Consider the following 14533-nt stretch of genomic DNA (forward strand, 5'->3'; position numbering starts at 1 on the left):
TTATCCGCTCCGATTTACTACCTCATCATTTCACGTTAATGCCTTTGATTCATTTGCGCGATTATATCGATCCCTTTGACATCAAAGTTTGGGTTAAATCAATTTCGGAATATTGAGCCAAGCATGTTAATTTGTGTAGGCTACGACGTATATAAGCCGAGTAAACAACGCGACGTACAGCATTAAAATGTTTCGTAGCGCGTGCTATAAAATCCGTAGCGCATGCCACGAAATCCGTAGCGCATGCTACAAAATCCGTAGCGCGTGCTACGAAATCCATAGCGCGTGCTACGAAATCCATAACACTGTTACGCAAACACCAATTCTTTGAGGACGCTCTAAAAATGCTTTAAAAATCTGTGGTATAATTTATTTACAATGTTTATTTACTGGAACATCACCATCACACATCCATTTACGGTATTATTTATTGGAACTTGTATAATATGGTTTGTTAAGCCAAAAAAGTCATTTGCAGCGAAGTTTGCGTTAAATGAAGAAGCACCGATTATACCATAGATTTTTAAAAGCATTTTTAGAGCATCCTCAAAGAATTGGTGTTTACCTAACAGTGCTACGGATTTCGTAGGCGCTACGGATTTCGGTTTGAGTTTGAATTTTCAAAACTTTTATTGGCTATATGAGCATAGCATCATTTAGGTCTAAAATATCGTCAAGTTTCCAGATTTTCTAATTAAACAATAAAAGTTAAAAAAGACAACAAAAACACGCTTTAAAAAACATTAATTTTAACAAATTATTGCATTGTCATTGGCTCTTAATACGTATGCAAAGTATTGCAAAGTTTCGAATTAATTAGATCACTGGAGATAGGTAAAAATCATGCTCAAAGATTCCCTTACGTACATACAGCCCAAGCTTATAAAATAATGTTAAAAACATCAGTGCAGATACAATTAGATCCAAAAAAACTACCTTGCTTCACCAGCAGCCTTGATAGTAGATCTTGGAGCAGTGACAATAATATTTTCGGAGGCAACCCGTTTGGTATAATCTAATGATAAATGGTCGTCCTTTGTTTAGACAGCAGCTCGGCGCTGATTGGATTCCGCTGTGACGTGACATACGACCTGCTAACATGTGAAATGTTATTCAATAACACAAATATCAAATACTAGATGACGCCCGCAACTCCGTTGCGCCAAAATTCGCACGGGAACCGTATATTTCCCCAGGATAAAAAAGTATCCTATGTTGTTTCTTATGTTAATTTCAGCAAAATTGGTTCGCGGTTTGGACGTGAAGAGGTGACAGATAGATAGACACACATTCACATTTATAATAAATAGTAAAATAATATAAGAACATACCACGGCGACAAAGCGACATATGAAATTCTCCCCAAATTATTATTAAGTGCGATTGGAACAGAGAAACTGCGAAAGAGCATGGAGGTGTCCGCTCCCACGTCATACTTTTTGTAGGACTGACAATCGGGTATCATTGGAATTTCATATTGATTCCGACTGACTTTTTACGTGCGTTGCTACTACTGATAAATATTGTATATTATACCAATATCGTATAATGGAGGTCAGTGGTTGCTACTGATATCGGTATTGAGCAGAATGTTCTGCTTTTTTGGGTTCCGTAGCCAAATGGCAAAACCCTTATATATTCGTCATGTCTGTCTGTCTGTCTGTCTGTCCGTCCGTATGTCACAGCCACTTTTCTCCGAAACTATAAGAGCTATACTATTGAAACTTGGTAAGTAGATGTACCTAGTCTGTGAACCGCATTAGGATTTTGATACTACGAGTAAAATGGAAAAAATATAAAAAATTTTAGGGGTCCCCATAGGTACAACTGAAACAAAAAAAATGTTTTCATCTAACCTATGCGTGTGGGACTGTGGGGTATCTATAGATAGGTCTTTAAAAATCATATTGAGGTTTTCAATATAATTTTTTTTCTAACTTGAATAGTTTGCGAGAGAGAATCTTCCAAAGTGGTAAAATGTGTGTAAAAATTATCGAGTGGACGGTAAAAGTAGGAAAGTTGAAGGCTCGCGTCGAGCCGGTGCGATGGAATTAAATAAATCTAATTTCCATCGAACTAACTCGACGCGAGCCGTCGAGCTTTACGCAAGCGTGTGTACGAATTGTGAGATTTACTAAGTATAGCCTATAAAGTTATTATACCTAGCGGAATAGAGAAACAAAGGGCTGAGCAAGAGAGATGTCACTATCAGTAACACTGCGTGGTAAAAAGATACGTGTGATACATGACAGCAGCACTCTTTTTTTGACGTCCAGTCGACACGTGCCGCACGTTGATAATTTAATCTCATAGAATTCATGTTCAATCATGCTTGTGTAAGTGTATACGTACACATGTTTTTCACACAGATGAAAACCAATTTTGGTTTCGTTTGACAGCTCGAGATTGTTGCTCTATTCCGGTAGGTATATTAACTTTATGGTAAAGCCACCGTCTCCATAGTTGAACAGACATGTTGTGGCTCCAACAGTTCGGTGAATACAAAACGGCCCGCGTCATTCGATAGATTAATGCTGAATGTGTGGACAAAAGCCAAAGCCGTGGGTTTTACTCTACGTGAGTATGTGAGTACTTAGCACAGTCACTTTTTGGCTCGAACGGTTCGGTGATAACTGAATGGCGTGCATCAATCGATAGGTTAATGCTGAATGTGCGAACTAAAGTCCAAGCCGTGGTTTTTACTCTACGTGATTGCTCGATGGAGTAAAACCGTATGTGAGTACTTAGCATAATAATATCAAACCAACTCAACGTACGCCTTGGTGTGTGCAAAGAGAAATATAGTAAACCATTTTTCGTTACAATTATCTGTTCCATAGTACAATATCTCGATGTATATATTTTGTAGCAGCAGCAGAAAAATGTCGATCTATTTGTGAAACAGAACTCCGCTATCAATATTCCGTGATGTTGTTCTGTCAGGTTGAAGCCAGCTGTAGATAATTCGATTATTTGGTACGTTGGGGCGAATCCTCGTATCTCCGGCCTCTTGAACAACCGATTGTGTCATATAGATAGCTTATGATGCTACATCTTACTTATTTTTTGTATAAAGATTTCATTTAAATATCGTTATTCCAGGTTCACGGCCATTAAAAATATTTCACTCGCTAAATACCTATTTTAATTGAGATCATTCATCACTTGACAAACACTACAAATAAAAGAGGGTGATGAGACACACATCTTTAATATTTTCTATGAATTTTTGTAGTAGTAAACCTTTCTAACCCCAGACATGCCACAGCACGGAGTGGCATCCTAACACAGCTTTATTATTCAATTATATTATTCGTAGTTCAAAGGAGACCCTAGCCATTTCTAAAGATGTAAAGATACTAAAAAAGACATCATATATTTTCGTTTTAGACACAGCACCCGAACTGCACTACACATTCATCGAACAAGCACTGCACCCGGGCCCGGCGCTGGCACTGCACTGTTCTGCTTCCGGTTCTCCTCCTCCACGCTTCACCTGGCTCCTGGACATGCAGCCCGTGGAGGAGCACACCACCACTCAGAGGTACCAGGGCAATATGGTATCTAAACAAGCCACGTGGCCGTCGTTGCAACTACTTATCTTATAAAGCTACGGGCATACTACTATAGAAAAGCTGGATAGCCTAACACTAGCATGGTTTAAACAATGAGATATATTATAAGAAAGAAATACCGATTATATGTCCAGGAAATCATAATATTTTTCTTTATATAACTGGCATGCATGTTCAAATGTGCCTTTGCACAACTGGCATTCTAGATAGAAGCTAGCATTATAATACGACATCAATTATCGGAACAATAATTATTACATAAATAGTAAATACTGATATACTTCTCATTGAGTAATCACAGTTCATCTTTACTACCTTCTTCATCTTTAGGAGTATATCCCAGTTCATGAGTGCTAGCGGCGACGTGGTGAGCTACCTCAACATCACGTCCGTGCGACCTGACGACGGCGGCCGCTACACCTGCCGCGCTCACAACTCACGCGGCGCCGTCGAACATTCCACCAGGCTTAACGTTTATGGTGAGTATTTCAATGATACTATTATTATTTTCATTTTCAATGTTATTGTTATTTACTTCAGTTTTCAAATTATAAGCATTTTCAATTTTCTCTTTACTATCATCTTCCAAATTCTTATGAGCACCTTGCGATTTTTTTTTTGTTATCATCACTACCTTCATTATCAAAATCACTTATGCTTTTGAAATTGTGCGGATGAAAATGTGTAAACGTTTTCTCACTGTGGTGTTGTGCATTAGTTTTGCTACTGTCATTTACCGTGCTATCTCCAATTTTTAAAACTTTGTGTTCTTATTTTTATACCTACAGATCAAATATTTGCAAAATGACCCTTCATTTATCATTTCCTTCTTCCATATTCCAGGTCCCCCCTCAATAAGGAACATAGGTCCAGTGCGCGTGGTCGCCGGCGTCAATACCACCATCTACTGCCCCTACTCCGGATTTCCAATCAGGTTGATGGAGGTGCATTTGTTTAGTAAGATTATAAGTTTCATTTTCGTTTTTATTTGTATCAATTAGTCTATATTTTATTACATGACTTAGATTTTGTAGTGACTGTAGTTTTCATTTGTATTTTTGTAGGTATTATATTTATATTAGTTACAATATTCTAACTCAAATTCTTGCAGCATCTTGGTTAAACGTAGTTTTGTAATTTATACGTGAAATTTTAGTAAACCATTTAGCAGCTAAGCTCAATTTGATGTTATGTCTAGATTTCCTATTGCCCTCTGAATTATCCATCCGATGTCATCTACGATGTCATCATCAGATTATGAATCTATATTATGACGACTTTTTGAAACAAGTCATGTACTCGTACATTGTACACCCTGAATCTTATTTGTATTATCGTATTGTGTACCAAAAGCCTCATTCTCTCTCCAGCGAGATCCGATGGCAGCGTGGTGGTGTGGACGTGGGCACGACGGGGCGGGCGCTGTCTGGGGGCGGCGGGGAGCTGCTGCTGTGGCCGGCCGAGCCCGCGGACGCCGGCGTCTACTCCTGTCGCGTCACCGCCCCCTCTGGGCAATATGCGCAGAAGGACATACAGATATTTGTGAGGAGTACGTATTTTTTGGCTTTTTTACTGCTAATATAATTATTATGTGTTGTTTGCTGAAATATCTGTGAATGTAAAAATTTTAAAAAATTACAAGCGACGATGGCAAATTCGAATTGGAATGTAGATATGGATGAAACTAATTGTCTATTCATATACCTTATTTGGATGACGACCCATCAAGCACTTATCTAAATTATCCTTCTAACATACTTGGCACTTCCTTTTACAGATCCTCCAAAAATAGCCGGGTTCTCGTTTCCAAGCGACTTGACCGAGGGCAGCTCCATCCAGGTGCTGTGCGGCATCACGTCCGGTGACAAGCCCGTTTACTTCTCCTGGCTGAAGGACGGACAGCATATACCATCTAACTTACAGGTTATAGATTGATTACCTTGTTTGTAAATAACATTTTTAATGATTTGCCTTAATGGGAAAGTTTCATCTTGATATATATTTTTACCCCTATGGGAAGGGATATATAATGGTAAATTATAATATCCCTTTCCATAACGGTAACGGTCTTTATACCTCTATTTTTGTATTAAATTTTGATATAATTTGATACAAAAATAAAGAGAAGATAACTGGTATCTGAGATTATTCGAGTGAGCAAACAAATGTTAGTAATAATAATAATTTAAAATAGGAATAATATTGCAGGTTCAAGAAAAATCGCTCGATGAGTTCAGTTTCCTCATCTTCTCGCACGTGACGTCGAAGCACAGCGGCGAGTACACCTGCGTCGCCAGCAACACCGCAGCTGAAGTCAACCACACTGCACGCCTGGCGGTCAAAGGTCAGTACAGCTGAATGCTGATGCTTATGGTAGTTTCTGAAAAAAAAAGCAGAAACAATGCCGATAAAGAAATATGACAGGGAAATATTTGCAAGGAACAGAGTAAAGCTTTCATGTTTTTAGTCACAGAAAAACTGCCCTTATAAAAGATAAATAAATGAAGGGATAAAACAGATTATTTTTTTAAACTTTCAGTTTTTACCAGAAAAAAGTTTTTTGGTCATCCATCTTTCAGTCAAATCCAATTAAAAAAATGTTTTGTCATATATTCTGATTGTTTTCTTCAGTGGCACCGTCTTGGGTGTTCGAGCCTCAAGATGTCTCCGCGTTGCTTGGAACTCAGATATTGGCGCACTGCTCCACGCGAGGATACCCTGAACCCAGGATTACGTGGTTGAGGGCACAAGGTAAGTAACGCCTTTAAAGATAAGAAAAAAATTGATCATCGATGACGTGCGATGATCGATGACGATGATTGACGATTCGCGGAATACAGATCATGATATGACACAAGACGAAGTGCTGTATACCTATTGGTTTCCGCTATTAGAGGTATCGGTTTACTTAAAGAGTTTATAATTAGTTGAGATGTACAATGTACTATCAGAGAAGTTGATTCCTATGCAAATCGGGGACCTAAGTAGTTTGGTTGCGTTAAACCCAGCTGACAGATCACAATTAACATTAAATTGACATATTCGACGAAATAACGTTGACTCTGTCAATTGCATAGGAATCAATTTCCTCGATGGTACATCAGCGAAGATGATTCATAGGCAGATGGTGGACTTACGAATTTTGTAGCGTTTAGTCAAACACGGCCGACAGATGACGAGTTACATGTTAACATAATCCAACCTATGCCTATGATGGTACCTAACATTGAAACTTAAATGTAAGCTAATTTGTTTGCAAAAGTGTCAGCGAGATATCATTTACTAGCCGATTTATATGATTTCAGGTTCCTCCAGCGATTTCCGTCCTCTAGCCCGTATGGAGGTGCCTATGACGGTGCTGGCCAATGGCACGCTGAGCGCGGCGGCGGCTGCGAGGGCGCACGAGGGCCGCTACATGTGCCGCTCAGACAACGGCGTTGGCAGAGGCTTGTCTAAGATCATCACGGTGTCTGTCAACGGTAAGATATTTTGAGTTTATTGTTGTTAAATCAGAACGTGTAATATTAGAATATTGAATACATCCATTCAAGTCTTCTAAGAGTCAATTCATACCACAAGGCGTCGCGTACATATTGTATTTGATAGAGTTTTCAATTTTTTAGATTTGTAGTGTTGTGTTATAGTAGAGGTAGACCAAAAGGCGTGTTGTCTCATTTGCAACAGCATTTATGATGAGTCTACGAAAACTTGCATTCGTATCGTATGGTAAAACTTGCATATGTATAATTCCAGAGCCCGCCCACTTCGACTTCTCCTCCCGTAACATGTCAGTGCGACGTACCTCGAGCGCATCACTATCATGTGAAGCGCGAGGTGATGCGCCTATACAGCTGCATTGGACGCACAATATGCAAGCGCTCGACTTGTCTACTTACAGGTTAGTATGTCACAATTATTATCATCAGAGTCGTTGTCACCATATTCTTTGATGTTTACTTTTTCATTTTCTGTTTAATCCTTACTTAATCCTCATTGGATTCATTAGTATCACTAATATCAGTGTCTTCATTGTTATGATTGCCATCATCATCATCGTCGTTATTATCGTCATCAGTATCATTAGTGTCTTTCATACCTGCAGCTAGTAACAGCTCTTTATTTTTTTTTTCTCCTACCAGGGTGTCAGTATCAGAGAAGAGGTCTGAGAGTGGAGCGAGTTCCACGCTCAGTATTGCGCATGCGCAGCGCCAGGACTCCGGCGTGTACCGCTGTCGCGCCGAGAACGCGTACGGCAGAGACGAGCTACTTATCTATTTGGCTGTACAAGGTTTGTTCTGTGTCTTATATTGTTCTGGTAGCTTTTATTTAACATAAAGATTGCATTATTCTTAAAGCATTGTGTCCTACATTGTTACCTATGCAGCTGCTCTCAATATACTAGTTACCGATTAGGCTATTTTAGCAGCTAGGGATCCTAAGCATTTTCAAATCCTACCTTACATATAAGTAAAAACTACTTTGTCATATGTCATGTTTTATGAGGACCACCTCATGATTGCCGTGAACCATCTTCGCGGTTAAAATTAGGGTGTTTTTTAATTACCGCCCAAGAATCATTCTAGGGCGGTATCTTGCTTCTTTTGCCAGTACTTGTGGCTTATCAAATCTTATGTAATGGCGAGGTTGATTTAATAATAATTTCCATGAGTTCCTTAATTTTTTCTTTTAGCCTCAGGCTAGATTTTTTAAAATTTTGTTCTCAAAATGTATGCAAACAAATATTCCAGAATTCCCTGAAGCTCCCCGTGGTCTATTAGTACGGAGGCGTGAGGGGCGAGCAGCTGTGGTCACCTGGCGGCGCGGCTACGACGGCAACGCTCGACTCCGAGCATACCGCCTGCAGTACCGTGTGGTGGGAGATTCCACCAGAGCCGCGCCTGACTGGAAAGACGCGCCGACGAGGGATTTAGCCCCTGATCTTATTGCACAAAGGTACATTTTAAAATGCATTAGAGATAAATAAGTAATCTTATGTACTGTCACAGAGATTTATTTTACCTACTTGCCGCCTGTTGCTGTCGTATTCTGTCTTCATGTCTGAGATTTTTGAGTAACAAAAACAAAATATGGGTGGTTCAAGTATGACGTATAATTATATTACTAGCTGTTTGACCGAGCTTTGCTCGGTATCCGATGACAATGAAATTTTCTAGAAATGATTCCTAGCTAGATCGATTTATCGCCCCCGAAACCCCCTATATTATTCTTTTTTCAGGATTTGTTAAGGTCATATTTAATGGCTAGTGGTCACTTAAAAAAGGATCCGCTTGATTCTTGCCATCTTCCTGATTCATTGATTTTTCTTATCGCATATCTCAGGCAGGAATCATCAGATGCCTCCTCAGACATGGTGCTGGAGTACCGGGTGGACGGACTGCGGCCCGCCACGACGTACGCGTTGCGTCTCGCTGCCGTCAACGACATCGGTGACAGCGACTACAGCGACTCCGTGCTCGTGCATACGCTCGAAGAAGGTAATTCCCGTTGAAAGTCATTCCTCTTTGACATCAGATGTTTCAACTCTATGGAAAAAACTCTCTATAAAACTCGTAAGTTATAACTTATAACATACTCACTAACTCGGTCGGCATCTTATGCTTGCCTGTGCCCAATTGTTTTCGCTTCTGACAGCTTACTGTATTTTCTTAGGATTCAAAAAGGTGTAGGTACTTAGATAACGTAGAAGTATTTCAATTTCAGTACCATCAGAGCCGCCGCGGAATGCGGAAGTGCAAGTGGATATGCCCGGTGAAGTCATCCTGAAATGGCAGGTAATAATTAATCCGTCGTACTTTTGGCCTGATTGAAAACATAACTTGGACCGTAATTGAAGACGTAAGTGGAAGAACACAATAACCAACAGTAAAAAGACTGCCGTTTTTTTGCATAAATGGAGGCTTTAGGGCTGGAAAAATGATTTGAAAAAAAAATGTGTATTTTAGTTTTATGTAGCCGAGCAGAGTAGGTTTGTTCCAATTATGAGAGAAAAAAATGATTAAATGTCCGTATGTTACAAAATGTTAGTTATCGTGTTCCTCACGTCTTTAAATATTTTGTTGATTCACATTTGTGTATTGTGTTAGGCGCCATCCCAAGAATCCTGGAACGGCGAGCTAGTGGGGTACGCGGTGTGGTGTCGAGGGGAGAACATATCCCTGGCGCTGACTGTGTCGGGGTGGGCGGGGGGCCGCGCCCGCTTCCCCGCGCCCCGCCCCCGGACACGCCTCGAGCTGCGGGTACGTGCGGTCAACGCGGTCGGTGCGGGACCGAGCTCGCCTCCGCTGACAGCTACTACGCTTGATGATGGTTAGTTGATATCTAAGGGATCAACGTTTATTGTATATCGCCAGTTAGTTTATACGATACCTGATAGTCGATTTGGTATAATAATGAAAAAAAATGTCCTCAAAAATCGACTACTGAAATACATCAAGCATTACTTATTTCGACTGCAGCGTAATTTTGATGAGATAGGTAGACAATCAGACGTTATTCAGTAAATATAAGCGAGTCAATAAATATTCATGTTTCAGTGCCAGAAGCTCCCCCGCAATTGGTCCGTTGCGAGCCACTTTCCACTCAGTCGTTCCGCGTGTGGTGGGAGCCACCTCCGCCACCGTCCAGAGGTGGCCTGCTTCTGGGATATGAGCTGCTATACCAGGTATACTTCTTCTTCCTCTTTTTGATAACGGCTCCTTGGTTAGTTGCCAATGTCAGAGTGAGTGGCGAAGACTCTGTATTGAAGAAGTACCAGGTACACGTTTTGGCTTTGCGACTTTGATACCTGCTGCAACTAGTGACGAAAAATTTAACTGGACAGTTGAAAATGTAGACCGTTCTAGATCTTCTGCTTTTGACACATTTGGTGAGGCAATCCCTGTCAACGGACTATACGATGTATTGGTGTCACTAGCATAGCTACGCCAACAAGCATAAAGACGCTAGAAACGCTAATGCTATATAGACAAAATAAAAGATTTACGACCACCACACCTATCACCTTGACCAGTATGAGAGTCTAGGTTGCTCTTCAACAAACTCTTACGTCTTTCCAGGCGGCAGGTGAGCTGGAGGTTGGTTGGGAGCGGAGACGGGCTGGCGGGGGCGAGGCGCAAGTAGCGGGGCTGCGGGCTGGTGCGTACGTGGTGCAGGTCGCAGCCCGCACTGCTGCAGGCTTGGGACCGCCTGCTACGGTGCACTGCTCCACACTTGATGACAGTGAGTAGACATACTGTAAGGAATTCGAAAGTCTGTCCGTCTGTTACTAACATGACGCTTAAACCGCGCGAACCTTATGCAACTTGTCAAAACGAATCGAAGGAGTCCAACTTGATGGGGCTTATGCATTTTATGTTGACATGGCCTTTAATTTCTAACAGACCCTGGCTCATAGACTATGCATACGAGTATTAAACAAGTCCAATTGAGCGTTAATGCTGTGGGATATGTGTGGTGGCCGCAAAGGAAGATCTTCCGACCGAACGAGGTGTTATGCAATGCTAACCAGGGATGGAAAAACATGTGCCATCAGAATAATTAAACTACCATTAGGAATACGCCTCAAACATTTCAGTTCCCGGGCCACCTGCCGACGTCAAAGTGGTTCCAAACAGCGAAGATTCTGTCATCGTCAGCTGGCTGGCTCCTCTACAGAAGAACGGCAAGATACGACACTACACAGTCTACAATAGACCACAGAGGTGAGATCTATGCATTTTAAACAAGATCATCAATTATAGGTGAATTAATTTGCGTAGGTTTAGTCAGAGTAAGAACAGATAATTCAAGTTTTGTTTTGTTAGCACCAAATTGCTTGGTGGCACAACAAAATGACGTTACATCTCACCGTGCTACCAAGCAACACCCTTTAACATGAATTATTATCCAAATTTACCCTTATCCAAATAAAATACTCTGATTAGCTCGACTTGAATGTGATTGTATGACCATTATTTCCGTTAAGTACGAGATAGAGACAATCAATAAGATAAGACCACATATCCAAAGCAGCTACATCATTATCTATATTTCAGGACAGGACAGCACTCCCACGTGCTAGTTCCTCATTCTGAAGAGGAGCAGATGGTGGAACTGCGTGGGCTGCAGCACCAGCTGTACGAGTTCTGGGTCACAGCCGTCACCTCCGCCGGCGAGGGCGAGATGAGTGCTATCGTTGCAAGAACACCTACGCCTAGAGGTATCGGTACTTGTGATACAACTGCGAAGTGTTTCTGTTGGTCTGTTAGTTTCTACGTCTTCCCACTTAAACTTATTAATTGATTATGAATTATGATAGAGTTTGATATGGGGATTTTTAATGCTCCGGGAAAGGACAAAGAATAGTTTTTTTTCCTAGAAAAATGAGCGCTTGGTGCGCAATAATTAATAAATGAACTTCAATGTAACGAAATGAGCAACGTCTAGAATGTAAATATTGACAAAACTGATGAAATATCTATAACACGTGGTGCTGTTTGAAGATTGCTATAACGTCTTGGTTGAGCCATTTTTGGCATAATATCTTTGATACTAAAGCAGTAAAGACCGGCACGTGTGTATCTTTTTGTCCTGGACGCAACTATAGATTTCACTTGACCTTGAAACTTCCCTCTTGTGTTCCAGCCGGTGCCAAGCTCTGGTCGTTCCCTCGACGGGTGGTGGCTGCTGAAGGTTCTCGTGTGGTGCTGTCCTGCGGGGCTGCAGGCTCGCCGGCACCGCTGCGGGCGTGGAGCAGACGCCGCCCCCCACCCCCTAGTGCTGACCCCCGCATCGCTATAGATGGACATAGACTTGTTATGTCTAGTAAGATATTTATTTGCTCTTGAATAGTATAATAGTATCAAGATTTGTTTACTGCATTGTGGTCCAAAAAGCACAAAAAAGCCATTACTGTGAGAACGAGACAACAATTCGAAATTATAATATCAAAAGGTTTTGTTTGAATACCGCCTTCCTTCACTGAATTCTAACAGGAATATCATTGGTGGAAAATATTGTGACTATATTCTATTGCCCAACTATCTTACAGAACTAGAAGCTTCACTCAGCGACAACTACACATGCGCAGTCCGCAACCCGTGGGGGGAGGAGCGGGGTGTGTGGGAGTTGCGCGCCGTGTCGCCGCCGCCGCGCCCGCGCCTGCGCCTCACTGCTGCCGCGCCCGCCGCGCTGCTGCTCGCCTGGGACAGCGTGGACTCACACAGTAATAATTTTAAAAGAACCTACTATAAAATTCCAAGAAGCTTTTAAATTGCCATGCAGTTAGCGAGATGGTGATGTTAACTAAAAATTGATGATGTTAAATATGATATGCAACAGCTTCCTGTTTTTAATGAAGGTTAAAAACAGTTTCAGCACAAGCTATGTAATGAGAAAATATGTGGATAAATATGCAGCAAATAGATTTCTGTTATGAGATATATCTAATATATAAAAATAAGTCGGGTTCCTTCCTGACGCTATAACTCCAAAACGCACGAACCGATTTCCACGGTTTTGCATTCATTGGAAAGTCTCGGGCTCCGTGAGGTCTATAGAAAAAAAATCAGAAAAACTTCAAGAGAAATGCAGGAAAACAGGGAAAACATTTTATGGCAAAACAACGTTTGCCGGTACAGCTGTTAAATATATAAATAGATATCTATACCATAAAATATTTTTCAGGTTTTACGCTGGAATACGCTGCGGAGGAAGGCGGTTGGCAGTCGGCATGGATATCGGGCGTGGCGCGCACGCACGCATTGCGGCGACTGGCGTGCGGGGCGGCGTACCGTTTGCGTCTGACAGCTCGCAACGCGGCAGGCGCGTCCCTGCCCAGCGAAATATTGGCCGCGGCTACTACTGGGGGATGTAAGTTACATTATGCTTCAGTAATATCAATTTTCTCGTTGGTTCATTATTTAACACAAGGTTTGCTGATTTCATCAGCTAATTAACTTTTCTGAGGTATCAGATGAAAGAGCGTTTTTCAGTTATCCGTTGCGTAACTATTTTCGTAGAGGTATTTCGACGGTATGACACATCTAGCGCATTTGCTATAGCTTACTAAATACTACACAATATTATTCCTAGAGGCATTAATTTTTAGAGACAACTAATTACTGGCAGCCCATTTATGATATATCAAACCCGCCTCTGGTACGGTACTCGATTTTAGCCTGATTGCATAAAACTTACCATCAATACTCATAACTCATAAGTAAGAAGTAATCCTATTGATCGTTTATTAAAAATAGTTGATCGTCGCGGTCGTATTACTTTTTCAGTGTCCAAAGCCGCGCTCGAAAAGCATTTGATCACAACCAACAGCAGTTGCATTCGTCTCAACTTGCTCACGTGGGACAGCAACGGATGTCCAATCATCAACTTTGTCGTCTCCATAAAAGCCTTCGAAGACTCCGCCTGGCGGTCAGAAACCTTAGAGCTGGAGCCTCATCCAGTCTCCATGTGTGGGCTGATGTCTGCCACGTGGTATCACCTGAAGATAGTGGCCACGAGTACCGCTGGAGCGACAACTGCCACTTATTACTTCTCCACGCTGACAGAAGATGGAGGTGAGTTTCATGAACATCTAAAAAAAATTAAAGCTTACCAATTATGATGTGAAATGTGTTTTATGTCACATGAGAGCAGTTGTTTTAAAGTTATATGTGGTTGTAATGGGTGTTGTAACATTGAAGAATTGGATTCATAGATAGATAGCGAAACTACGTCATTAGGTCGAGTTATACAAAATATTCAATGTTAGGACCAAATTCCCTTTCGTTAAAAACGATGACGAATTTCGTTATCAAAATGTATGGGATTTGACATTAGTCTTCGAAAGCGAAATGTCATTTAGCGATGACTTATGTCAAACCGCATACATTTTGATGACGAATTTCGTCATCTAATATACTTTGTCTAAGGGGGCTGATCTGTCGGCTGGGTTTGACATA

The 14533-nt window shown here is 41.3% G+C and overlaps 1 protein-coding gene across 1 annotated transcript in view; it reads left to right on the forward strand.

Annotated features, from left to right (window-relative positions):
- The window catches only part of LOC121730712 (Down syndrome cell adhesion molecule-like protein Dscam2), a gene marked incomplete at its 3' end in the record, with an annotated part of 170494 nt that overhangs the window by 152391 nt on the left and 3570 nt on the right, over positions 1-14533 (forward strand). The window contains 22 exon segments of the mRNA XM_042119850.1: positions 3391-3544; positions 3906-4054; positions 4419-4509; positions 4946-5124; positions 5353-5498; positions 5784-5919; positions 6207-6326; positions 6881-7054; positions 7329-7473; positions 7715-7863; positions 8324-8528; positions 8916-9070; positions 9297-9367; positions 9680-9906; positions 10083-10257; positions 10652-10814; positions 11170-11296; positions 11630-11793; positions 12219-12398; positions 12625-12798; positions 13260-13449; positions 13803-14149. Of these exon segments, the coding sequence (XP_041975784.1) occupies positions 3391-3544; positions 3906-4054; positions 4419-4509; positions 4946-5124; positions 5353-5498; positions 5784-5919; positions 6207-6326; positions 6881-7054; positions 7329-7473; positions 7715-7863; positions 8324-8528; positions 8916-9070; positions 9297-9367; positions 9680-9906; positions 10083-10257; positions 10652-10814; positions 11170-11296; positions 11630-11793; positions 12219-12398; positions 12625-12798; positions 13260-13449; positions 13803-14149 (3621 nt within the window).

Source organism: Aricia agestis, chromosome 9 (genome assembly GCF_905147365.1).
Source record: "Aricia agestis chromosome 9, ilAriAges1.1, whole genome shotgun sequence".
Taxonomy (NCBI): domain Eukaryota; kingdom Metazoa; phylum Arthropoda; class Insecta; order Lepidoptera; family Lycaenidae; genus Aricia; species Aricia agestis.